Below are 24,909 nucleotides of genomic sequence, written 5' to 3'. Positions count from 1 at the left end.
AGTCAAGGAGAGACCGGTGAGGGGGCCCATCCTGGAGGGGCTGGGGCAACTTCCAACCCGGAAGAGCCCCCCGAAGCCCTTGCTCTTCCTAGCCATGTGTCATTGTCCCCGTCTCAGCTTGCTCATCTGCAAAGCAGCGAAATGATGACCCTGCCAGCAAGGATGGAGTAGGGGAGGGGAGGGGAGGGGAGGGGAGTGGAGGGGAGGGGAGTGGAGGGGAGGAGAGCCTGGTGGGGGCCCCGTGCTCACTCAGCGGTCTGTCTCTTGCTTCTGCCGGGAGAGCTGTTTCCGGCCACAGGTGGGGAGACTGAGGCCCTGTGAGGAAGGGGTCTCTCTCCCTGACCTCATCCTCTCCCTCCAGCCCTCCCCCGGCCAGCATGAATTCTGGCCTGAGCCCTCCTTCAGGGGGTCTGTGCTTCAAGCTGGGCGCTAATGGTGGGAGGGAGGGCTTGTCTCCTGGCCAAGGCTGTTTCCCTGCCAGGGAGCCGGTAAGGACGGAGGACTGCCCTGACATGCCGTGCCTGACGCTGCCATTGGGTAGGAGCTCTGATACTTACGGGGTATCCAGGGTCCCCTGGCTCCCCGCGGTCCCCTCGATCGCCCACAGGGCCCTGAATGACAAGGACAGCAACAAAATATGGGCCACCAGGTCTCTTCCTGGCCACCCACTCGGATGCTTGCAGCGGCCTCACCCCTGCTCAGCCTCCCCCTCCCCCTCCCCCTCCCCATAGCAGGACGCTGGGGCTCCGCCTTGGCGGTGGCCCAGGGGACAGAAAAGGGGGCTTACCCGATCTCCCGGTGGCCCAGGGGGCCCCTCGGCCTTGCCATCCTCACCCTGCTCCCCCTGTGGACACAACCAGCTTTAAGACACACTTCTGGTTCCTGGAATTCCAGACACTCCACACAGAGTGGAAAGGGCCTTCATCAGCAATGAAGTCCAGTCTACTTAGGGCTACAGATGGAGAGACTGAGGCTAGAGAGGGAAGGGGCACACCAGGGCTGTGGAACCAGGGCTGTGGAACCTGGAGAGTGCTCTTTACTGCCCCCTGCTGGGCATCCCCCCCCCCAACAGGTACCCTGGGGCTGGGAGATCCAGGCAGCTCAGAGCAGAGACCTTGGTCACACCCAGCTTTGCACAGGACCAGCTGCTCAGACCCCCAACAGGTCCCTTCCTTCCCATCTTGGAGCTCTTTTTCTCAGCTGGGGAACGGGGGTGAGGTGGGGTGAAGGGACAATGGCGATACCCAGGAGGAAGTGGTGGGGATTCTGGGAAATGATGCAAAAAGTCCCTTCATGGTGGTCAGCACGGAGTGACAATAATTCCGACAGCTGGGGGGCAGAGGCACTCACTGAATACTTCCAACAACCCTACGAAACAGGTGATGGTATTCTCCCCATTTTACAGATGGGGATACTGAGGCACAGAGAAGCCACGTGGGCTGCTCCATTGTTCAGCCCTGAAAAAGAGTCCCTTTCTCCCATCTTTGCTAGAATAAAGTAGGCAGAGAGCCAGCTTTAACAGGAATCTTCTATCCTGGATGGCAGCCCCAGAAGCAGGCTGGGCTGCCCCGGGTTGAGCTCAGCTGTGGGCCAATTTGGGAGTTTTGTCCATAAGACAGATTCCTTTCTGCGAAACGGGATTGTGATGCCTTGCAGCGCTGTTCTGGGGACCCAGGGAGGAGAGTTCACTACTGGCCACATAGTAGGGGCTCAGGTGGCCATGAGCTTAGCTGTTGTTGACAATGGCAGCAGGGACGATGGGTGGCGTGGATGTAGTCAGAGGGATTGCAGGAGGAGTAGGGTTTAGGATGGAGGCCCTTGAGCCCTGGCAGGCCACCCTGGGCCCTGGGCCACCAGCAAGACAGGAGGCGGGAGGCCGTGTGCCAGCTACAGGGAAGGTGTGATCAGAGCAGCAAGAGGTAGAACCCCAGGGCTCAGAATGTTCCAGCCCGACAACTGGTGCCACCTCCCATGGGGGGGCGCATTCTGGGTAGGAGGCTCAAGCGGGGGCACCCCGGGCCCCCTGGCTATTGGCAGGGATGGAAGGGGAAGCCTGAGAGGCAGAAGAGGGAGCCATCCCTGGGGCTGGAGCCCGTCCCAGGCCCAGATCAGTCCTGAGGGCTGGCAGCTGTAGCGCCTTGGCTCAGAGCTTCTGTGGCTCCTGTGGGCAGAGACTGAAAGCGGGAGGGACTTGGCCCGAGGCTTAGAACCAGTTGTACCCAAGGGGGTGGCCCAGGGAGTGGGGATTCCCTCTCCTCCCTGACCTCTCTCTATGGCTCTTTCTCCCAAGTCTCGGTCCCACTGAGGAGGGAGGCAGCTGGACTGGGGCACTTTAGAGAAGGGGGCCGTGTTTACTGAGTGTACTCTGTGTGGCAGACCCTTCGGGAGGTGTTCCACAGAATCCATACCGCACTCCTACGCTGCTGTGACTATTGGCCCATTTTACAGATGAGGAAACTGAGGCCCGGGGAAAGAAAGGTCTTAGTTAAGGCCACACAGGAATCAAGTGGTGGTTAGAGCCAAAAACCAGCTATACAGATCTCCCCCGCTCTCCCCACATTGTGGCTGTAGTTCAGGGATGCATTTTTAGCAGCAGGAAGCCGGTGGAGCCCCCGTTCTTCCTTGTTCCCAGAGTCTCATGGCCAATCCCTCCAGATACCACCTTTGTAGACACATGCCCTCGGGGAATTCGCCAGGTGAGCAGCATCCTAACTCATCTAAGTGCCTGTTTCCGGTCAGGGAGGCACAGCCTGACATCAGAGTCTGCATCCTGGTCCTGCCACCTTTCCACTGGTCCTGAACTAGTCCTTAAGCATCCTGGAGACTCAGTTTCCCCATCTGTCATGTGGGACACTGACACCTCACGGTGAGGGCCATGGAGGAATCCCAGGGAAGAGCTTTGTACATGGCTGTGTGCTTCGGGGTCTCCCTTGGGAACCTGCTCCCCCTCCTCCCAGCACCCTCCAGCTCGTGCCTGGCTATTCACTGTTGCATCTAGTTTTACCCGAGTTCTTTAGGGCATCCTTCTGCAGCCCCCAGCTCAGGGCCGAGAAAACATTACATAATCATTATTCATCCATAAATACCTGTCGGATAGCTGAACGCATGAGTGAACTAACCTACTACCTCATCACTAAGAAAGTGCCTATGGCTGACATATATGTGATGTCCTGCTTAGCCTCACATTCCTGAGGTATGCACCCGCTTAACAGATGGGGCAATCAAGGCTCAGGGAACCCTGGGGCCCCACCCAAGGCCCCAGCAGACTTAGGGCAGGTTTAGGGTTAGGATCCCATTCTCAGCAGCCACAGGAACTGGGCCTGGGGCTGCAGGTGGCTCGGGTGGGGTGGGGGTGAGGGGGAGGCTTCCCCTTGTTTCAGGGTCCATGTTAACCCCTCCTGTGCCAGCTGTGGCCGACTCAGGGCCAAGGCTGGGGGACTCAGGGTACTGAACGCAGCTTCCTGTGGGATGTCGGGAGCCCACTGATTGCAGAGCTCTTCTTCTCCAAGCAGGAGGAAGGGGCCAGCTGGACAACAAGCCAGGCCGGGGTGATTCACACAGCAGCGGCAGTGGGATGTGGTTAGTGAGTAGCTGACTCAGCTCACAAAAGGAGGGCTGGGGAGGTGGGGGGGGGGGGGAGGAGACAGCAGGGGGGGGCCTGCTCGGAGGGATTCCCGAGGCGGAGCCATCAGGGGAGGAGGGAGGCCAGAACAGGGAGACTCGAGCTGCTAAGGTAGGACTCAAAGGCCTGGGCCCAGAGCCAGTTTGGTGCTGGCTCAGAAGGTTACCCGGGGCCACTGCCTTGGCCCCCTGGCCCCACATCCCCACCTGCACCGTGCGGCAGGGCACAACCATCAGCAAGCTTTCTTCTAGCAATTTCTCTCTTCCACTGAAGCTGGAGCCAAGTGGTGGGGTATGGGCGCGTTCTCCCTCTGCCTTAGTGGCTCCTTCCTGGCTGGGAAAGGTTGGTCTCACTCTCTGTCCTAAGCCCTGCGCTGGCTCTCACTGCGGGATCTCATTTCTGAGCAAGGCTTCAATGCCCACATTCACACAGATGATGGAATTGAAGTTCTGGTCAGGACATGATTGGCGTCCATCTCCCCTGCTCAACTGGAAACCCCGGGCTGGCAGGAACTGTGGTTTTGTTCCGGTGCCGGGCTCCGACCTGACACACAGGCCATCTGTGTTAAATGTAGGTCTAACGGCCCTGGCTCTGCGGTGTGAGCAGCGGGGAGCCGACTGTGAACTTCCGCATTACCCCAGCCACAGTGCCCCAGGGGCTGGCTCCTACCGGCCCACACGGGAGGGAGCACCTGCTTCCCAGGACTGAGCACCCACCTTTTCACCCTTTGGTCCAGGAGGTCCGAGGGGGCCCATGATGCCTTTGTGTCCCTGCAAGAAACAAGATGGCAAGAGGTGAGAGCATGGGGGAGTGACGGCTTGAGAGGCACAGTGATGAAGGCCAGGAACTCCTAGGTGGAGACCTTGAGCTGTGAGTCTGGGCCCTGGCTCTGCCCCAGCTCACTGTGTGACTCTGAGCCGGCCCATGCCTCTCAGGGGCCTGGCCTCCCAGTCAGTCCCTGACACACCTCTCAGGGGTGGGCCCGCTTGGATGGTCGGGGGCGTGGCTCACCCCAGCCTGGAGCAGACCTGGGGCCAGATCTCGGAGAGCCAGCTGTGTCCCTGGGGCAGGGGCAGGGGCAAAATGCTGGCCTCAGCCGACTTCCCCAGGCTATGGCGGGAAGCATATAGGCTCGTTCCTCCCTTGGGCTCCCAGTGCCCCCTCTCCGGTTCCCATGCCCTCTGCCCTGTCCCTCTTCTGTCCTCCTCTCCCTGCTGTGCCTCCTTCAGACACTGAATCCTACCTTCAAACTTAACAAGCTGTCATTAGCCTCCCTAAGCCTCAGTTTCCCTTTCTGAGCGGGCCCAGAGCCTCTCTGAGGACTAGTCACCCAACTCTATCACATAGGTTTGGCTCAGCCGCCTCTAAGAGGGGTGCCAGCTTGGATGCAAAAACGGGGTGAGGCTCTTCCCTTCCACAGACAGCTGGCATGATGCCGGGACAGGACGCATGTGTGGCTCCCACCGCGGGAAGGAAGGACTCAGCGAGGGCACGTGGAGGGGCAGGGTGTTTCTGTCTGCCCACCCCTGCTCTGGGGGCCCAGGGGCTCCCTGGGCCTGGGGAGACCAGAGATCTTCAGTGGCCCAAGGGCCACCCTCCGCGGGGAGGTGGTGGGGACAGAGGCCGAGGCCCGCCTGGAGGGGGGGGGCCAGATTTTCTTACATGGTAACCAGCCAGTCCGGGCTCTCCTTGGGCCCCCATCCGTCCGGGAGCACCCTAGGACAGGAGCAGATGCACATTGGTACAGGTGGTTCTCACAACAGTGACCTGGGCACTGGCTCCAGCCCAGTCCAGCCCCGCCGACAGGCACGTCTGTGGCCCAGAACCCAGGCTGCAGAGCTCCTCCCTGAGCTCCCCTCCTCCCTCCAGCCCTTCCTTCTCCCATCTCCAGGGGTTCACAAGACCCAGTGGCTAAACCATCTTCACTTTTGTGAGCCAATTTTAAACAGAAGCAGCTATAGGAAGTTAAATTATATAAGCTTACAGTTCAATCAATTCTTTTAAAAACGAAGATGACAAATATTCAAAACTCCTCCCTTCCAGTAATTTTGCTCCATTTTACTATTGCCTAGGCTCCAGCTTATTTCTGTCTATTGAGTGCGTGTGGTGGAACTAGCAGATGACAGACACTCCCGCGCATCTCCCTCCCAAGTTTGCGCTTGCGGACACCACGTGGGTGGCTTGGGATCAGCCACGGCGGGGGCATTCACACCAGGGATGCTGGGAGCTCAGAGATGCCTCACCGGCCTGCCTCCCCTCTGCTTCCTTCCTCTGCAGCCAGCAGACCCCCGGGGCCCTCCTTCTGGGCAGGCCAGCAAGAGGCTGGGACGGCCTCAGAGTCACCCAGGGATCTGCAGCCTGATCTTCATGAATCTATTTCCAGTGGGAAAACTTGTTCTGTAAAAACCCTCCAAAGGAGCTGGTCCCCTCTCCCCACCCTAGGATGCTTATTTGTCTGGGTCTGTAAAGTCCTTCAGAAGACCCACAGTGCCCTTCAAACAGAAACACATACTTGGCGTTGTGGGTACTTTTCCAGGGAGAGAGGCGGCAGCTTCTACAGGATCCCCAAGGGATCCATGATGCAAGAGAAGCAGCTAGGCCAAGGGACAGCCAAGGTTTGGCTGAGAGGTGGACAGGGCGATACCTCTCTTTCTCCCCTTGCCCCCCCCAGCTCTTTGCCTGCCCACCCCACCCCACCCCACCCTGAGTTCTCACCATTGGTCCTAGGCTGCCCCGGGACCCTTTAGGGCCTGGGGTGCCAGGGGGTCCAGGGTCTCCAGGGACGCCCATCTCACCCAGCTGTCCTTGGTAGCCCTTGGCACCCTGCAGCGGGAGGAGAGACAGGCTGTCATGGGGCCCCAGCAGGAGGTGGAGAGAGAGGTGGGGGAGGGGAGGGGGCCCCACCTTGGCTCCGGTCCGGCCCTTCTCGCCTTGCTTCCCCGGTTTTCCTTCAGGACCCTGAGAGGAGAAAGAGGGAAGGAGGAGGGTGAGAAAGGAGAGCAACTTGAGGCAGAGCGTCAGCACGGGAGCTCTGAGGGCGGACTGCCTGGGTTCCAAACCCACCCTGCACTCAGTGTCCCCTGGGACCTTGTGAGCTGGGAACTTCCTGACGGAAGGTGTTGTCTGCAAAGTGGGGACAGGGGTCCTGTTTGCCTCACGGGGCTGAGAAGTCAACCCGGGGATGGCCTCTCGTGCTCACCAGGCACCTGGCCCACAGTAAGTGCTGGACGCACCACTCTTTCATGAAGACTGCTAGGCGCCCAGGCTGTCCCAGTGGGAGCCGCTCTCTGCACCTGCCATGTGCCACACGCTGTTCCAGCCCCCCAGCCACCCTGAGCCTGAGGACCCATCAAGGCTTGCTCCCCGGGCTTCCCAAAGGTGAAACGACTTGGCCCAGAACGCTGATTCAACTGCGGATCTGTCTGATTCCATGCCTGGGGCTCCCGGTGCCCGCTGATGACATGAGGCAGGCAGGGAGGTCCTCCCTCATCTCTGAGATGCCGTGGGGCACTTCTGACCAGCCCGAGGCTGTGTCCCACTGACAGGGGCTCCCTCCTTTGGGGATGGGGGTTGGAGGGGCTCCTCCCAGTGGGGCATTGTGCCGGGAAGGTCAGCTGCCCTCCCCCACTCTCCCACTGGGGTACCCAGGCCACTCCCTCCCACAGGCTGCTCTGTCCCCTCCCTTGCAGGGCATACCTTTGCTCTCCTTTGCCCTGTTCTTGTCAGGGCCACTCAGTGGGGTGAATGAGTGCGTATAAGTGTGCATGTGTGAGCATAAGACAGATAAGGGAGAAAAGAAAAGGAGAGAAGAGAATCCCAACTCTGAGCCACACTGGGGTGGGTTGTAGGGGCTAAGACAGGCAGTGTTTCTGGTCTGGAAAAGACATCCTAATGGTCCCCAGAGGACAGTCCCCTCAAGATCCAAACCTCAAAGGGAGCTGGGAAGAACATCTACATTCTTGGCAAGCACTAAAGAGCTAGTTCAATTCAATCCCTTTGGCTGCATTAACAGAGGTACATGCTGTAGGATGAAGGAGGTGATGGCCCCACCTTGGAACAGGAGGAGGCACTAACTGTGATGGAGGAAAAGCAGGAAGATGGGATTTTAGAGGAGCCAGAAAACACATAGGCTAACCCAGAGGCACCTGATGCCCATCTGCTGATTTCTGCAGCTGCCCTGAGGCAGGGGTAGCTGTGTTCTCTGGGGTGGTCAGTGGACGGAAATTACAGGGAGGCCAGCTTTGATTCAGCACAAGGACAAAATGTGGCAAAAAAGGACTGGAGAAGATGATTCTCTGTCCCTAAGGGCAGTGCCAGTTAGACCATCCTGGAGCCCTCAGGAAGGAGAGAGTGGTGGTCTTGGAAGGACTAAGCGCAGACTACCCTGCATTCTGGTGCATAAGACCTCATGTGACCCTGGAAAAGTCCCTTCCCTCCTGTGTGCCTCGGTTTCCCTGCCTCTCATATATCGGTCTTAAACTAGCTTTGTCCTGTCTGTGGCCCCTTGCCACATAGGGCTACTGAGCACTTGAAAGGTGGTGACTGGGATGGAGGAACCAAATTCTTAATTCAACCTAATTTGAATTAACTTAAAATTAAATTTAAATACAGACAATTAAGTTATCGTTAAAACTTTTATGTGTATTTGGAACAACTTAGGGATATGAATCTACATTTTCAGCTATATATTTTATGAAATCTAAACACAGATCAAGTATTTCCAATGAAAATTTAGCATGCGGATTGAGATGTGCCATAAGAGTAAATTACACATCAGATTTCATAGATTTAGTACAAAAAAAAAAAAAAAAGAATGCAAAATACCTGATTAGTGATTTTTATATTGATTACATGTTGGAAATGTTCATATTTTGGCTATATTGAGCTAAATAAAATATATGGTTAAAATTTATTTCATCCACTTCTTTTTATATTTTGAAAATTCGAGTACTAAAAAATTTTAAATTACACAGGTAGCTTTTCTTCTGTCTCTATCGACAGTACTGAACTAGACCATGCCTGGATCTTTGGCTCCTCCAGGAATAAAGGAGTCAACCAACATGGCTTCAACCACGGGCCAGGAACTGTGTCTATGTTCTGTGTCATGCCTCCCCCAATTCTGGCCACAGGGCTGGGAGGAAGGGCTTATTTATTCCATTTGAGAGCCAAAGACACAGGCATGGGGAGACAAAGACACTACCTGCAGGTCACCTCGCTGGGTTCGAATGAGATGTGGGTCCTCAGTGTCTGGGGCACCCCCTGTCCCAGGCTGGTCGTATCTGGGCAACTGTACAATCCTGATACAGGGGCTAGTGGAATCTGTCAGTAGGCTGAGGGGATTGCTAGGGCTGATCCCTTGTCAGAAGGAGAAATGAGTCAGCGCTGAAGCATTCAGCACAGAGCCAGGATGCCGGGAGTCTCCCCCAGGACAGGGCGGCCGGCCACTTGTGCTGACAGGCCCTCTCCATCTGGGAGCATCCCTCATGGTGTGGGAAATCCTGAGTAAGGGCTGGAGCATCCAGTGGGGTGAGGCTGTGGGGCCAGAATGAAGACTTTTGCTGGGCCCCCATCCATGGAGATATATTTCTGGAAAGGCTCTGATGGCTCATAAAATTCTATTTTTAAATACTCCACTGTTTCCCAGCCAGAGTGGGAGATACTTGTCCTGTAGCCCTGATGCCAAAGAGACTCAAATACAAGCCTCTCACCCCTTCTGTCACCCGACACACACTCAGTCTGGCCCCAGTGAACTTCTTTACAGTTCCAGTATATGAAAATTGGCAGAGATGGCAAAATAGAGACATTAACTCTTCTACCACCACCACCACCACCACCACCACACCACTGCCCCCATCACCATGGCCACTGTCACCACCACTGCCACTGCCATCACCATCACTGCCACCATCATTCTCACCACCATCCTCACCACCATCTCCATTACCACCATCATCACCATCTGTACCACCACCTCTTCCACCACCACCATCACCTCCACCATTACCATCACCACCCTCACTAATACCATCACCTCCACCAACACCATCATCATCTCTACCACCATCACCTCCACCATCACCATCATCACCATCATCACCACCATCACCATCTCCACCACCATCTCCACCACAATCACCAGCATCACCATCATCATCACCATCACCATTTCCACCACCATCACCATCATCACCACCATCACAATCTCCACCACCATCACCACCATCACTAATACCATCACCTCCACCATCACCACCATCATCACCACCATCACCATCTCCACCACCATCACCTCCACCATCACCATCATCACCACCATCACTAATACCATCACCTCCACCATCACCATCATCACCATCGTCATCACCATCACCATCATCACCACCATCACAATCTCCACCACCATCACCACCATCAATAATACCATCACCTCCACCATCACCATCATCACTATCACCACTGTCATCACCACCATCTGCACCATCACCATTACAACCACCATCATCACCATCTCCTACCATCATCAATATCATCATCATCATCATCATCTCCACCTCCACCCAACCATCAACATTACTACCACCATCACCACTACCACCAGCTTCCAGTCATTTCCTCCTCCAGATTCATAAAGACAATATTTATTTTCTGGGACGTTGTAGAAAGCACTTTCTTTCCAAAGTTTCATTGACTCTTTAAAGATAAGAAAACCAAGGCTCACAGAGAGGCAGCAGTGATCTGCCTAAGGTCACACAGACCGTGGGTTCTCAAGCCAGAACTCAACCTTTGGACTCTAGGCCCAGGGCTATTTCTGCTGCACGTTGCCACCCATTCCATGGCCATGATACTCAAGAGCTTACTAAGAAAGAGCCCCTGGAATGTTGGAAGGCATTCCTTCCAAATCCTTCATCGTACCAAGAGCATGACCCAGAGAGGGTAGCGGCAAGTTCCTAGCGGAGAATCGCGGCCAGCGCCTCTCCTGCTAAACCCCCTGCTAAATTCAGTGTGGCTGAGTGTGGGACGAGGGCAGCAGGGCCAGGCTTGTGGAGGCCATGGCAGCCAGACTGAGGAGTGTGATGCTAGTCTGAGGGCAATTGGGAGCCATGAGAGGGTTAGGCGGGGAGGGACATGGGCAGACTGTTCTCTGGGAAACTCCCAGGTGGAGGAAGGACCACAGTGGAAGACCTTCAGGTAGCCGCCATCAAAAGACCTCCTGTCCAACTGCCCAAGCAGGCGTGGATGGTACGCATACCCAAACGCCCACAGTGCTGGCATGCAGCCGTGTACACTCACCCGGATGCCAGTGATGCCAGGGGGGCCGGGGGCCCCATCCTCGCCCATTAGTCCCTCTTGGCCTTTGTCACCACGTTCACCATCAGGCCCAGGGTCACCCCTGTCCCCCTAGGTTGGAAAGGCACAAGGAGGGGAGAGAGAGAGAGAATAAATTAGTCCCTCAGCCCATCAGAGGCGCTAAACCTCAGGGCTCCATTTGGATGTCCACACCAAGCAGCCCCTGGGTTGCCCCGATTGTTCCCTGAGCCACCAAAAGGGTCAGGGTGTCATGGCCTGGCTGGTGCAGGAAATACCCCCGACATGGTACTCGGGCCAGGGAGAAACTTGCTCAGAGGCAACGCAGAACCCTGACTACTCCCACCCCGTGGAGTTCACAGGAAGGGAGCAGCTTTGTGAGACTCAGGCTCTTTCTCCCCAACACTGATACCCGGGGAGGACAAAAGTCTTAAGACGCTGAAGGAAATTTTAAAAAAGGAAAACAATTCACCCAATCCTGCCTCTCAGAACCAACTCCATTTTTCTGAGTTGCATTTTCAACCCTTGCTTACATGAAAACAGCTTACAATAATAATAATAAGGCAGAGATCACAGTTTCTGTTGCCCTGTACCAGGCTCCGAGCAGTGGGACAGCCAATCCAAAGCAAAGAAGCTAGTTAGCAGTACAAGAAGCTTTAAAGACATAATCCAACTGTACTGCTTGGTTCCATCCTGCGGTCAGTCTCTATTGCCAACACCATCTCCATTGCTGTCTGCTCTGCATGGCTCTCATTCTCACCTGCGGCAGAGCACTTCCTCTGTCCAGTGGACGGCAGTTAACACTGACACAGCACCTGCCACATCCAGGCCACATCCTGGCAGGCTGGGCTGAGCCAGGCTGCGGGCAGAGCAGGGGTGAGGGGGGCGGCATGGGCAGTGGCCACAGAGGAACAGGGTGGCGCCTGTCAGAAGGTCACCTCCATCGGGGCTGGCGGGCCCGGCAGGGCTCGTGGCCAGTCTGCAAGTGGCTGAGCTGGGACCGTTCAGAGAGACCCGTGGGAAAGGGGATGAAGTCATGGACAGGAGGAAGGGCTGGGCAGGGGAGCAGGCTGGGAGAAGGGGAGCGTGTCTCTGCCAGTTCTGTTTCCCAGCACCACACTTTATAAGGAGTGCTGATAAACTGGTGTGGGTCCAGGAGAAAGATCAGGGTGCAGAGGGCATGAAGCTGGAGCCTGGGCTCTGGGCATAGGAGGCTGGTGCAGGGGCCTCTTGGGGTGGTTTCTAGCTCAGCTAGGGGGGGGGGAGACTCCCCAGTGAAGAGGGGTCCAGAGATGGTATGGATAAGAGAGGGACACTCCAAGCTGAGGTGTGGGCCAGCGCAGAGCAGATCTGGGCACCAGGAGAGGGTCAGACAGGTTGGTGTGTAAGATCCCTCCCCACTGAGATTCTCGGACGCCGAGCATAGCCTGGCAGGGAGATGGGGTGCTGCCCTGATGACCCTTCTGCATACCCCGGTCCAGGATCCCCCTTCCGCCTTGTCATCCCTGGCCACCTGCTTTCCTCCCTCCGAGGCAGGCAGCCTGTTCCAGGTGGCTGGGCTGGTTTTCAGAGAGAAGTCCCAGCCTGGCACCTCAGGGGCTCCGGCTCCAGGGACCACCCAGACCCCCCACAGCCTGGGGTAGTGAACTTGTGGATCCCCTACAGAACGGTCTCTGGTGGGTCCTGGAGAATCCTAGAGTCCCCCGGACATCTGCCAATGCTCAGAAGAGCCTTACAAGTTGTCTAGCTCAAACTTCTTGATCTATAGATGGGGAAACTGAGGCCCAGAGAGAGCAAGAGACTTCCCAACCACACATGGAAGTCAGTGGCAGAACATGCGTGAGACCCTAGGGTTCTGGTGCCTTTGGATTCCAAGGTTCTCTGTGCAGGGGACAATACCTCCCTTATTCCTGGGGTTATGTTGCTTAAATTCGAATCTTGCTGCCACCTCTCAATGGCTGCGTGACCCTCGGCAAGTTTCCTCATTTGTAAAATAAGCAGCAAAGGGTTACTATGGGGATTGGAAGAGCTAATCCATTTAAGTAGCTTAACAGCGTGTCTGGCACGTGAGTTCTGGATAAAGGTTAGTCTTCCTAGGAGTAACCACCACCATCACCACCACCATCTGCTGGGTGTCGGCAAACTCAACAGAGATCATCAGCAGAAAAGCACTCTAAAGACTATTACATGCTGTGTGTGTCCGAGAGGTGGTTTTCACCATGAAGGTGATTCTTGGACAAACACCATGAAGAAAGCGGACGGTCTCCTGGGATTCACGAGGACCAGAAAAGATGCTGGACATCTGCAGCAACTACTCTGGCCCAAGGTCTAGGGTAGAACTGGCTTTGAAGGGAGTGAAAGAGGAGGAAGCAGCCAGCACCAGGAGCCATGCTGAGAGAGCAGGAAAGACGGCATTGAGACACCCATGCCTCGAAGCCCCCGCTCCTGTCACACCTCAGCACGGTTTGGAGGAGAAGAAAGGTGGCTGACCAGAAATGGAAGAGGCCCCCACACCGTGACTCAGTTTCCCCATCTGTCCAGTGGGGACAGGAATGAATCTAGCTCACAGGGTGGCTGGGAGGATTACACGGGTTCATTCACATAAAGCTCTTAAGGCAGGTGGTGTGAGCGCATGGTGAGTATGCAGAGCATCTTAGCCAGAATGTTCTTCAGTGTCACTGCAGTTCAAGCAGGTGTTGGGCAAAGGGTGTGGAGGGTCTGTCAAATGCTCTGGGTCTCCCCAGCCAGGACCAGTTGTACCCTAGGATGCAGCCGAGCTGGAGAGGAGAGGAAGCAGATGGATGGCGACAGGGGGCGCTCACGGCCTTGCAAGAAAAACCCGGGGCAGATGGGGAGCCAGCCAGGAGCCTGTCCCGGAGGCATCCTGGTAGATGGGGAAACCCAGAACCCAGGGCAGCTATGGGGATGGGGCAGTGGGGGGGGGGGGCGGGGGGTTGGGGAATTGAGGGCTGCTTATCTGAGGTCACATGGAAAGTAAATGGGTGACAGAGGGAATTCTGGGATGTGGCCCTTGGGTCCCTGGGCTGAGGAGCTGACTCAGTGTGACAGGTCAGTCCTGGGGAGAGCCCACCTAGTACTGTGCCAGGGCTGGGCCCGGGCTGGCAGCCAGGGACAGGCCTGGGCTAGACGTGAAGCTAGTAAGTCGGAGAGCGACGCCCGCTGGCCCCAGGGTTCAGGGGAGCCCTGGCGCCCGTGGAAGGTGCCAGCATCTGTGGCTGACAGAGGACTCTACAGGATGCCACAGGGCAGAGTTAGGCCTACATGCTGCGGTGCCAGTGAGCCCTGGGTTTGAATTTTGGATTCTCCACTCACAGCCATAGACTCTGGATGAGTGCACCTCTGCCTCCTTCTGAGCCTCAGTCTCCCCACTTTAGGATGGGTGCCTGGTGTAGAGAGGCAGCCAAGGCTTGGGTCCTGGCTGTGCCAATTACTAGCTATGTGTCCTTGGGCAAGTTGCTTAACCTCTCTGTGTCTCGGTTTCCTCATTTAAGGATAGAACTTACCCCATAGCATTAATTGATGTGTTACATAACACAAAGGGCTTAGCATAGTACCTGATATATACATGACTAATGCACCATAAATAGTGGCTTACAGGTCATGGGTGGTGATTATTATTTTCCTGATCTTTTAGGATATTTGGAAGATAACAGATATCAAAGCTGCTGGCTCTGAGTCTAGCACAGAGCAGGGGTGTTCAGGTACTACCCTTAACCAAGAGAAGCTGTAGTTTTGAGGAGAAGGGTAGCAGTGAGGAGTGGAAGGTGGGATGGCTCCTAGTCCCATCTGAGCAGGGCAAGAGGCAGTGGCGGGCAGGGGGTGGGCGGTGGGGGGTGGGGCGGGTGCTGGACAGGCTACTTGCAATAGGAGCCAGAGGTCTGCTCTCGGAGCTTGATGGGAACACAGTGCTTCCAGGAGAAAGCTTAGGTCTTGGACAGGAGGGGAGTGGTGGCAGAGGTAGAAGGTAGTTCCAGAACATCCCCCTCCCCAGACCCTACAGCAGCAGGACACTTACCTTCAGCCCATCAGGCCCTGCAGGACCACTGTCACCCTCGAGGCCTGGCTCTCCCTGGAAAGGGTGGTGGGGAAAGATGAGGAGACATTCCCAGGGAAGGGGGTTGGGTGGGGGCCACATGAGATCACGAGTTACAAAGTGTCCAAGTTGGTTGGTTGGTTGGAAACACTGCTGCCCAGTGGTTGAGAAAGGCTCTGATATCATAGAGACCTCAGTTCCCACTCTGGGCTTCCTGTTCACGGGCAGTACGACCACAAGCAAACTACCTCGCCCCCACGGGCAGCTGTTTGCTCATCGGAAAATTGGGCTGATACCACTTCCTTTAAGGGTGCCTGGAAGGCACAGTGTAAGCACCCCACAGATGGCAGCCATTCGATGTATTATTTCTGGAACTGGAGTGAGCTCCCATGAAACTCCTTGTGGAATCCCATTTCTCAGATGAGGAAAGTGAGGCCAGCCTTAAGACTTTTTGGCCAGCAAGCTTGGGAATGATACCAAGACCCCGAATCCCCATCTGACCCTCAGCTAGGTTCTCTGCTTGCAGTCCCAGCTCCAGAGATGCCCCTGGATGTCTCCGTTCTCAAATTGGCCGTCAAATTAGTTTGTGACTCTCTTGGCTTTCAGAGTTCATGGCTGTCCAGCACCTGAGCCCAAAGGGGCCTCAGAGGTCATCAGAGGCAGGGGTGGCAAAGGCATGACAGGTGTGGAGACCCCACGCTTCTCGTGCCTGTGGCAGATGTCACTAACGTATCCACTAGAAGGTGGCTCCATACGAACAAGGCCTTCTGTTACTCACTGCTCTGTTCCCAGTGCTTTGAGAGAAGGGCCTGGCACAGAGTGGGCCTCAAGTGAGTGCTCGTCGTTCTCTCTCCTACTGTGCCTCAGAATCCTTCTTAATGCGGCACTCTAGAAAACTACGGATCAGTCTTCGTTGACACACAAGATTTACCATCTCAGGGGTTCGGGCTGCACACACATCCTGCCTTGCCCTGTGGTCTTTCTTGCAACTCTGGGCAGGGAAAGCACGAAGCATTGGAAAAACAGGACTGATAAGAAATGAAGGGCACTTGGGCTGTCCCTGGTGCCCCCAGGAACTGAGGCCCAGGCTAACTCCCCCTCCCCCTTAGACCCCACCTTCTGTACCTGGCAGGTGCTACAGGATGCCTGCTCTGTACTCCTCCCCAGGACGCCTGCAGGCCATATTCAGGCAGAGACTGTATAAACTGGGCACGGAGCATAGAGAGGTGGACAGAGAGGCATCCCAAAGCTTCTCAAAGACAAGCTTTGTGGGTTTCTTTTAGAAAAGGGGAAGATAACCTTCCATGGAACAGTTTCCCGGGATGATAACAGGCGTTTTTCAAAAGTCAAAGTGCATCCAAGTAAGTCAGGAACCACTGCCTTGGCTGCAGGCCTTCTCAGAGCCTTGAAAATGCTACTACTAATGTGGAAGAGGGAACACGGAGCATGCAGTGAGTCTCAAACACTTTGACCACAGGATCCTTTTCTTCCAAGAGTGCCTCTGCATTGTGGAAATGCTGGCTCACCCAGAGAGACAGGATGAGGCTGCAGGAATTCATAGTCTCTTTCTCCCTGAGGCTCAGGGAGGTTGAGTAAAGCCCTTCCCCCAGACCCAAGTGCCCCTCAGGTGGCTTTCCAGGAAGAATGAATTTGCTTCAACTTACCCGCTGCCCAATGAGGCCCTGCTCCCCAGGGGTGCCCAGAGGCCCAAGGTCACCCTAGGAGAAGCCAAACACAAGTCCATGGGGGTGGGTAAGGCCAGTCCCAGCCCTTGCCTCACCTTCCTGTCCTCACCAGCTCTGATTTGGGCGGAGAGCTGGGAAGCCCCTCCTTCCCAAGGACCAAAGCAACACTGTAAAATGCCAACCAGAGCCCCTGTTCCAGGCCAGCCCTGGCCGTGTCGGGGCCGCGCGAACGCCACCACCATCGAGCTCATGTTTACACGGCGCTGCTCTAAGGGCCTCTCGATTTCACACTGAAACCTCACAACAACCCTGCCAGAGAAGGGATCTTCTTTTACAAATGGAGAAACCAAGGGACCACGCACGGGGGTTACGTCACTAGCCCAAGCCCATGAGGCTAAGAAGGGACAGATTCAGGATCCAAACCTGGGTAGTTTGGCTCCAGGGAGGATCAGATGCAGGGATGGCAACTCTGTGGCTGACCACCTTCTTTACTCTCCCTGAGAGCCTTGGAGAGAAACCCAAAGGAGGAAGAGGCCCTAAATGAGCCAGAATAAATGTCATCTGCCCCCCAAAAGATCACCATGTGGGGGTTTCTAAACTAGTCTCCCTCTGTGCTGACGTCCAGGGCGGGGGGGGGGGGGGGGGTACTGGGAGGAGGAGGAGCGCTGAGCCCCCAGCCCTGCCCCAACCAGGAGGCTCCCATTTCTGTCTGTTTTATATATGGGGTAGTTTTCTGCATTGTTGGAGCAAAGGTTTCTGGATCTAAGCGAACAACTGAAGTCCCAGGGCTGGTCCAAGTCCCTCTGAATGGCAGGGAGGCTCATGCACTGCTGGGGAGGGGGTGTCTGCCTCTAGTCCCACAGACCCGGGCGGCTCCCCCAGGCCCTGCCTAGCAAGGCCATCAGGCTGCCAGTGTCGCTTGTCAGCTCCGGGGCCTACATAGGGAGCTGCATCCTCTTCCACAGCAGAGCGGGGGGGGGGGGGGGGGGGGGGGGGGGGGGGGGGGGGGGGGGGGGGGGGGGGGGGCTCTCCCCAGAACCCAGGCATCAATGGGCGCCTGTTTCCCCGCAGGTAATGAGGGGCTCGGGGGCTGAAATGCAGATGGTATCTCAGGAGGCCAGGAGATGTGGCTGCCCGGGCGTGGGGCAGGTGCCAGGGAAAACATCGCTGGGCAGGGGGCAGGGGCGAGGGGCGGGGGCTCCAGGCCGGCTGGGTCCGCCACTGTGGCCATAGCCAGGACCCGCTCCCCAGCCAGGAACACAGAGAACTCATTATCCCCACACAAGAAAGGCCCGTTTCTCTTCCGTGGGGAGGACGTGGCCGCCAGCTGGGAGCTGGTTTCAACAAGTCAATTTTCTCTTTCATCCTGCCTTACCTTCATCCCGGCTTCCCCAGGAAGACCCGGTTCTCCTACCGCACCGGGCGGTCCCTGCAAGAAAATGCCATTGGTCCCTCCTACAGCAAGAGCTGGCTTCGATTGTAAGGGAGGAGATAACAGGCAGGCCCAGAGAGGGCAAGGAATGTGCCTGAGGTCACACAGCAGGAGAGACACAGAGTTGGGAGCAGGCTACGGCCTTCTTGGAGCTTGGAGCTGGGACCACGGGGAGGGTGGTGGTTGGGCCCACGGTGCCGAGCCTTGGGGCTGCTCAGAGGCTGCTGGAGCCTTCTCCTTCCCCACGAGTGTGGTTTACCACATTAAGAGCCCCTTGGCCAGCACAGGGAGGAAAATAGCATGATTCACATAACAACAGGGGAGGAAGCCAACCAAGGCTGTATTCAGGGCAGACAGATCCCTGTGCTTTACTCCAAAGCTGAGCCAGGATGACAAGGGTGGGAAGGGGTTCGAGTTATCACCATCAGCATGGCTACAGCCCCTGCACAAACCCTGCAGCTCAGCTTTCTCCTCTGGATAAGGCAGAGGTGTCGGAGGTCCCTCTAGAGCTCCTCGCTGCACGCCCTCAAAAGGGCTGGTTCTGCAGTCAAACCTCGGTGCCGAGGGGAAGTCCCAGCAGGGGTTGTCGGTGGGGGCACTGCTGCTTCCCGTGGTCCCGCAAAAGAGGCACCGCCAACCCGCTTGAGGGTCCTGGCACCCCGGCGTGCCATGCGCTGCCCCTGGGACAGGGAACCCAGCTCCTCGCCCTATGCCATTAGGGTGGATCTGCCCTCCCACCAGGGGGGTCTACCCTTCGGTTTCTGCAGGACACAGGACACAGCACACAGCCAGGCCTGGGACCCCTGTGTGGAGGAGGGCTGCAAGGGGCTGATACCTCCCTGGCAACACCACGGGACAAACGAGGGGCCCTCAGTGCTCACCTTGGGTCCCATCTCTCCCGGAGGGCCAAGTGGCCCCTGGGGTCCCTGAGGGCCCTGTAAGACAGGCAGACACACACAGTTTTGAGAAGGCAGCCTGGGCCCTCTCTGGGGCCTGAGGCCCAATAATGCAGTCTGGAGGGGGCAGGTAAGGGAGAGGATCCCCAGAACCTAGAATTCTGCGGCCATGCCCCCCACCTGCCATGCCAAGGACCCGCTGTCTGCAGCTCCCTCCTCACCACCGGTCTCCTGCCACCCCCTCAAGCCATCTGCGCTCTCTCCTGTTCCTCTCCCTCAAACCTGGGGGGGCCCTTCCCCACTCAGAAACCTTCCAGCTCTTCTAAGAAGCCTCGATCACTCTTCTCCCTCAGTCTGAATGCCCTTCCACCTGGGATCCACCTCTGGAAACCCCCACCCGGCTCCTGGTCAATTCACTGTTCAAAACGGTGTCTCCTTGGGCCTAAAGATGTGGGACTCTAGCGCGGCCCCAGGGGGCAGGAGCCTCCTGTCCTCCCCCTGCCCCATGCAGGGATCCCTCCTCCTATACCCCTCGAGGCTGTCCTCTCCTGTCCCGCTCCAGCGGTACCACTCCACTGCCTCCTCAAGGGGCACCCTGACCCTTGGGCCGTCCCCCAAAACCATCCTTCCAGGGAGCCTCCTGAAGGGTTATCTTGGTCTCAAACCCCTCACTGGCTCCTGTCCAGACCCTGCAATTCCCATCCTCCCTCCCTTGGAGACCTGAATACTCTGTTCCCTCAGCTTATACATTTCCTCGTTTCATCTTTACAACAGGATAGCATGGTAAGGACAATTATTCCCATTTACTTGTAAGAAAACTAGGCTGGAGGGCAAGCAAGCTTAGACTCCAACCCAGAGCTCCCGAGCTCCCTGGCCAGTGCCCTCTCTACCCCCTCCCCCCAGGCCTGTCCCATTAGGGTAGCAGAGCCCTGGCCCTGTCCCTCTCCAACCTCCTTCTTGGCTGACCACGTGCCACACTCCCAGGCGGTGGCCCATCTGAGACCAGCCTGCCAGGAGCAAAGAGACAAAAGAGGGAGGAGAGCACTTACCGGTTCTCCTGGGAGGCCCTTGGTGCCTGGGGGGCCTGAGGGACCCGGGATGCCCTGCGGAGAAGAACAGAGGTGACCTTAGTCCCTCCATGGCCTCCTTCACCCTGCCCAGAAGACTTCGCAGTGTGTGAGGGTGTCACTCCCACCCTCTGCCATGTGACCGATGGGGAGACTGAGTCTCAGGGGAAAGAGGCAGGCTAGAGGGTCTTCAGTGCACAGAGTGGGCAGCCAGAACCTTTGTGGCTTCCACAGCAGGGTGGGAACCTGGTAACATGGCTCTTATCTCCCAGCAGAGCCCCACGGAATTCCCAGAACTGATGCTACTTACAGGGAAGCCTCGCATGCCTGAGTGCCCGCGCTCACCAGCTGCACCCTGCAAGCACATGTGGGCTCATTAGAGGCGCGTCTCGCCAAGCAGGGAGCAGGGAGGGGCTGGCAGCCTTGGCTGACATACCTGCTGCCCAGGCTGGCCCGGTCTGCCCTGCGGTCCTGAAGGGCCCTGCAGGAAGCAAAGCATGTGAGGGTGGGAGAGGGTGCTCAGGAGGACCCTTCACGGCACAGGATCCGCACTCCATGGGAGCTGGAAGGAACCTGTGTCATCACCAGACCCACCCCTCTCCCCATTGTGCAAGTGGGGAAACTGAGGCCTGGCAAGGGGAGTAGCTGGCCGTAGTCATCATCTGCTCTGGAGAACCAAGGACCCCTCGCTCCTGCTGGGAGTAGAAGCAATCTCGGCTCCCAGGGGCTCTGGAGGGGCTAGGGGCCCCAGGGGAGGGGCCAGAGGGCACCTGAGGTTCCCTCCCACCCTCTCTTACTCTTGCCTCCTCTGGCTCCCTCTTATTCACTGCTCCCTCTCTCTGTGCTCTTTCTCCCCTGCCCACAGGCTCAGGCTCCAGGGTCAGGAGGAATGGCCCATGAGCTCCCTGCTGCCACCAGGGGCTGGCACTGAGGAAGGTGTGAGCCTTGGTTCCCAGATTCCTGACCCAGCGTGGGAGGCGTGAGGAAGGGCAGGCCCTGGGGTTGGTACCTTCAGGCCCCTGGACCCCTGCTCCCCGGCTGGTCCATCTGGTCCTCGGGGGCCCTGGAATAGGAAAAAGGGACTAGCACAGTGGACAGCAGGGGTCTCCCTTGGGCTGGGAACCAGGAGGGCAGGGCTGCCCAGAGCCCAGGGCCTCTCCCAGCACAAGCCTGGGGCTCTCTTCTCCCACTGCCCGCACACCCCCACCCTGAGGCGGGTCACCCGTGCGCAGCATGCCTGCTGAGATGGCAAGGCACCGAGGGACTCCGCTAGAGGCCCTGTCGTTCTGGAATAGGGCTGGTGGTGCACGAACGACCCTGTTTAAAGAGACCTCAGAGGTCAGGCAGCCAATGCACTTCAGAGTTGTCGGGCAGGCTGAGGGCCGGACACATGTGGCCAGGTCCCCACAGTCAGCCCCTCAGACTCGGCTGCTGCATCCTCTTCCCCGAGCACATGTGGGTCAGAAACGGGTGTCTGAACCACAACCCTTGGGGGACACTGACAGCGAAGGACCCGGGAGGGTCTGCATATGGCTAGGTGTGCGGAGCAGCCTCCTCCAGCCAGATGTGCGAGTCAGTCTGGCCCTGCTCACAGAGGGAAGAGCTGACGTGTGGAGGGGCAAGAATGGGGCAGGGGTCAGGCAGCCGTTCCGTGGAGCCCTAGACAGCAGTCTTATTCCTTTGAAAGCTGGGAGCCCCACCCCTCCACCCCTTGAGGCAGGCCCTTCCCCCACTGCACAGATGGGAACACTAAGGCCCAGTCAAAGAAGTGACTTGTCTAAGGTCCCTTAGCACATTAGCAGGTGCATCCCCTCCAGGGTTCTACCCACTGGCCCATGTGACCCCCTTACGGGGACTCCCACAGAGACACAGATGAGATGGGGTCCTCTGGAAAAAGCCCCCTGTAGAGAACAGTGTGGTGTTTGTCCTGCAGGGGACCAGAGAGGTCATGTGGGGGAGACGAAGAAGGTCTTGTGCAGAAGGCTGGCCCACCCTGGCCTGGGAGTGTGGGGCCAGCCACAAAAGGGGACTGGGGAACGTATGTGCGGGTGGCAAGGAGTGGGATGAGGGACGAGAAAAACAGCATGAAGAAATCATTTAAAAATTAAGGAAACTTTCAATTAATAATTGAGCCAGAAAAAGCAACAATTCCTTTTATCAGCTACCTGGGGCTCCCACAGCCTTAAATAGTGCCTCATGGATTGAATAAGCCCAGGACAGGTGACCTTGCTGAGCCTCAGTTATCTTGTCTCTGAAATGGGGATGAGAACCTCTCCCTCAAGGCAGGAGGTATTGCACACAGGCAGTTCAGCACCTGGCCTCTAATAAGTGCTCAGGGATAGCTGGCTCTGCCAGAGGAGGCATCAGGCTCCCCAGGGCCAGGGACACAGAGGAATGGCCTGGAAGATCTGGATTCAGTCCCTTCCTCAGAACAGGCAGCTTAGAGCAAGCTACAGAGAACCAGCTGAGAGTTTCCAAAGATCCAATACAACATATGATTAGAAGCTGCAGGTGCTAGTCCTTGTTCTGCTGCTGGATTGCTGTGTGGCCCCAGGCAAGCCCCTTCCCCTCTCTGGGCCCCTCTCTCTCAGATGGACACTGTCAGACCATGTGTTAGACTTTCCGCCCCTGATTCATGGACAGGTGCCTGGTGGAGATGGAGCCAGACTGAGGTGGGGACATCCCAGGTCTTAGGAGCTGGGACAGAGACTGAGCTGATGGGTAGACATCTGGGCCCTCCTGAGAAATGGCTTCTGGCCCCTGGCCTCTGTCTCTAGCTGAGCCATAAACCTCCCTGGAAAGGGATTCCTCTGGGACTGCAGTGGAGGCCCAGAAGTGTTGACGGTTTGGTGTGAATCACACGGCACCCTATTCATCCCCGGAATCCAAGCCTTTCTGAGAGAAAGTTTATGTGATCTGTAATAATAGTAGTAGCAACGGCCGCAGCAGCAATGATACCAAAAGCTATTATCCTCATCTTGCCATAAGGAAACAGCCTATGGTCACACAGCTAGGAAGTGGAGAAGCCAGAATTTAAACCCAACTCAGCCAGATGCCCATTTCTTTCCACTACGACCTGTCACTGCCTATCAGTGTGGGAGTGAGCTCCCCATCATGAGGGTGTGCAAGTCAGGGCCCAGAGAAGCCCGCCATGAAGGCTCTGCCCTGGAGCAGGATGTTGGAGAAGACAATGTCTAAAGCCTCTAGTACCTGGGAGATTGTGATCCCTTGGGAGACCAGAGAGCTCAGGGGGAAGCCGGCACTGCTTAGGGGAAATTGGGCCACAGCCTTTGCTGTCTGGAGGGAGGAGTAGGCAACGGAGCCCCAGCCACCCTCGCTCCCTGGCTCCCCAGGGCAGGGACAGGAGCGGGGCAGCCGCACATGCTAACCCTTGCTCTGGGCCACTCTGCAGCTCGTCCTGTGTCCCGAGGGTCCCCCCGTCCTCTTCCTCCCTTCTCCAAGTGAACACAGGCCAGCCAGCCCTGCTGGAGGCAGGCCCGGGTTTCCATCAGAACCATATGTCTGTTCTCTAATAGCCAGTCCCCAGGAAGATGCTCGCGGTCAAAGCTGGGGCTACCTTTCAGCCAGGCTGGGACAGAAAATCTGGTCAATTGTAGCTCTTGTGACAAAGGGATGGATGATCAAAGGGAGGTGCTCACCATGTGCAAGGCACGTGCCAAGGGATTCAATCCCATGGCCAACCAGAGAAGTCAGTTCTGTGGCTCACCCTTTTTACAGAGGAAAACTAGAGGCCCAGAGAGATGCAGTCAGTTGCTCAAGGTCAAAGAGGAAGAGCCACGATTCGAGGCCAGGTCTGCTGAGCTCTTAGCCCCATTCATGGGAGCAGAGTCCAGTGTCAGGCACGTGTATCTCAGAATCCCCGCGACTCCTTCAAAGTGGTTGGTGGAGGGAGAGAGTGGAGTCTCCCAAGAAACGGGGCTTTTAGACATTGTCTCCTCCAACACCCTGTCCCAGGCCAGAGCCTTCATGGCAGGCTTCTCTAGTCCCTGACTTGCACACCCCCTCGGATGGGGCGCTCACTCCCACACTGATAAGCAGTGAATTGTGGTGGGGGTGAAAAAAAAAATGGGCATCCAGCTGATGTGAGTTCAACCTCCTCCTAATGTCATCCGCTAAGTCTTAGAGAAGTTAAGAAACTGGCCTGAGGTCCCAGAACTGGTAACTGGGAAGGCTGAGATTTGTCTCTGTCAGACCCCAGAGCCCCCCCCTCTTTCAACAGAGGCCTGTGGATCCAGACCCTGTCAGCAGTTCTACCAGGAGCCGAGGGCCTGAGGCCCCATCTTGTCCCCTCTTGCACATCGGCAGAGACGCAGGCAGGGCCCTGTACCTTACCCATGGCACATATGGGGAAACTGAGGCTCAGAGGGTGGCAAGGTCTTGCTAAGATCACTTGGCAAGCCAGTTGTTACATGGGGGCCTGCCCAGAATTGAGCTCTTTTGCAGGCATGATGGGTGCCCCTCTACGTAACCCCCCTGCGAAGTGGCCAATGGTGGACTATTAGGCCGGGGACCCAGGGCGCCGATCCCACAGGTTTTGCATTCCTGCCAAACCCAGCAGGGGGGAGGAGCTCATGTTCCCAACACTTCCCTCCCAGCCCTGGAGACTTTTGATGTGGTTGGGAGCCTGGGTTTCCTCAAGCAGGACATACATTCTTGGAGCCACCACTGGGAAGGGGTGCTAGAGACAGCTGGAGGAAGCTCGGTGAGTTGAGGACCTGAATCTCCAGCTAATCTGGCTTCCTGGGGCAGGAGGCCATGTGCACAGGGTCAAGATGGAACTGGCTGCCAATGGGCCTGGGTCCACTTGCAGAGACCCAGGACATGGCA

The 24,909-nt window shown here is 56.9% G+C and overlaps 1 protein-coding gene across 1 annotated transcript in view; it reads right to left on the bottom strand.

The window, feature by feature from the left end:
• Nucleotides 1-24,909, bottom strand: part of COL27A1 (collagen type XXVII alpha 1 chain) — a 129,833-nt gene that overhangs the window by 18,070 nt on the left and 86,854 nt on the right. The window contains exons 29-43 of the mRNA XM_032418988.1: nt 21,071-21,124; nt 20,498-20,542; nt 20,372-20,416; nt 20,044-20,097; nt 18,980-19,033; nt 18,042-18,095; nt 16,646-16,699; nt 14,964-15,017; nt 10,913-11,020; nt 6,527-6,580; nt 6,338-6,445; nt 5,285-5,338; nt 4,339-4,392; nt 788-844; nt 558-611 (exon numbers count right to left, since the gene is read on the bottom strand). Of these exons, the coding sequence (XP_032274879.1) occupies nt 558-611; nt 788-844; nt 4,339-4,392; nt 5,285-5,338; nt 6,338-6,445; nt 6,527-6,580; nt 10,913-11,020; nt 14,964-15,017; nt 16,646-16,699; nt 18,042-18,095; nt 18,980-19,033; nt 20,044-20,097; nt 20,372-20,416; nt 20,498-20,542; nt 21,071-21,124 (903 nt within the window). The remainder of the gene's footprint in view (nt 1-557; nt 612-787; nt 845-4,338; nt 4,393-5,284; nt 5,339-6,337; nt 6,446-6,526; nt 6,581-10,912; nt 11,021-14,963; nt 15,018-16,645; nt 16,700-18,041; nt 18,096-18,979; nt 19,034-20,043; nt 20,098-20,371; nt 20,417-20,497; nt 20,543-21,070; nt 21,125-24,909) is intronic.

Source organism: Phoca vitulina, unplaced genomic scaffold (assembly GCF_004348235.1).
Source record: "Phoca vitulina isolate PV1807 unplaced genomic scaffold, GSC_HSeal_1.0 scaffold21, whole genome shotgun sequence".
In the NCBI taxonomy this organism is placed as follows: domain Eukaryota; kingdom Metazoa; phylum Chordata; class Mammalia; order Carnivora; family Phocidae; genus Phoca; species Phoca vitulina.
The sequence above is the reverse complement of the archived record's forward strand: the minus strand, read 5'-3'. Positions and strand labels throughout refer to the sequence as shown.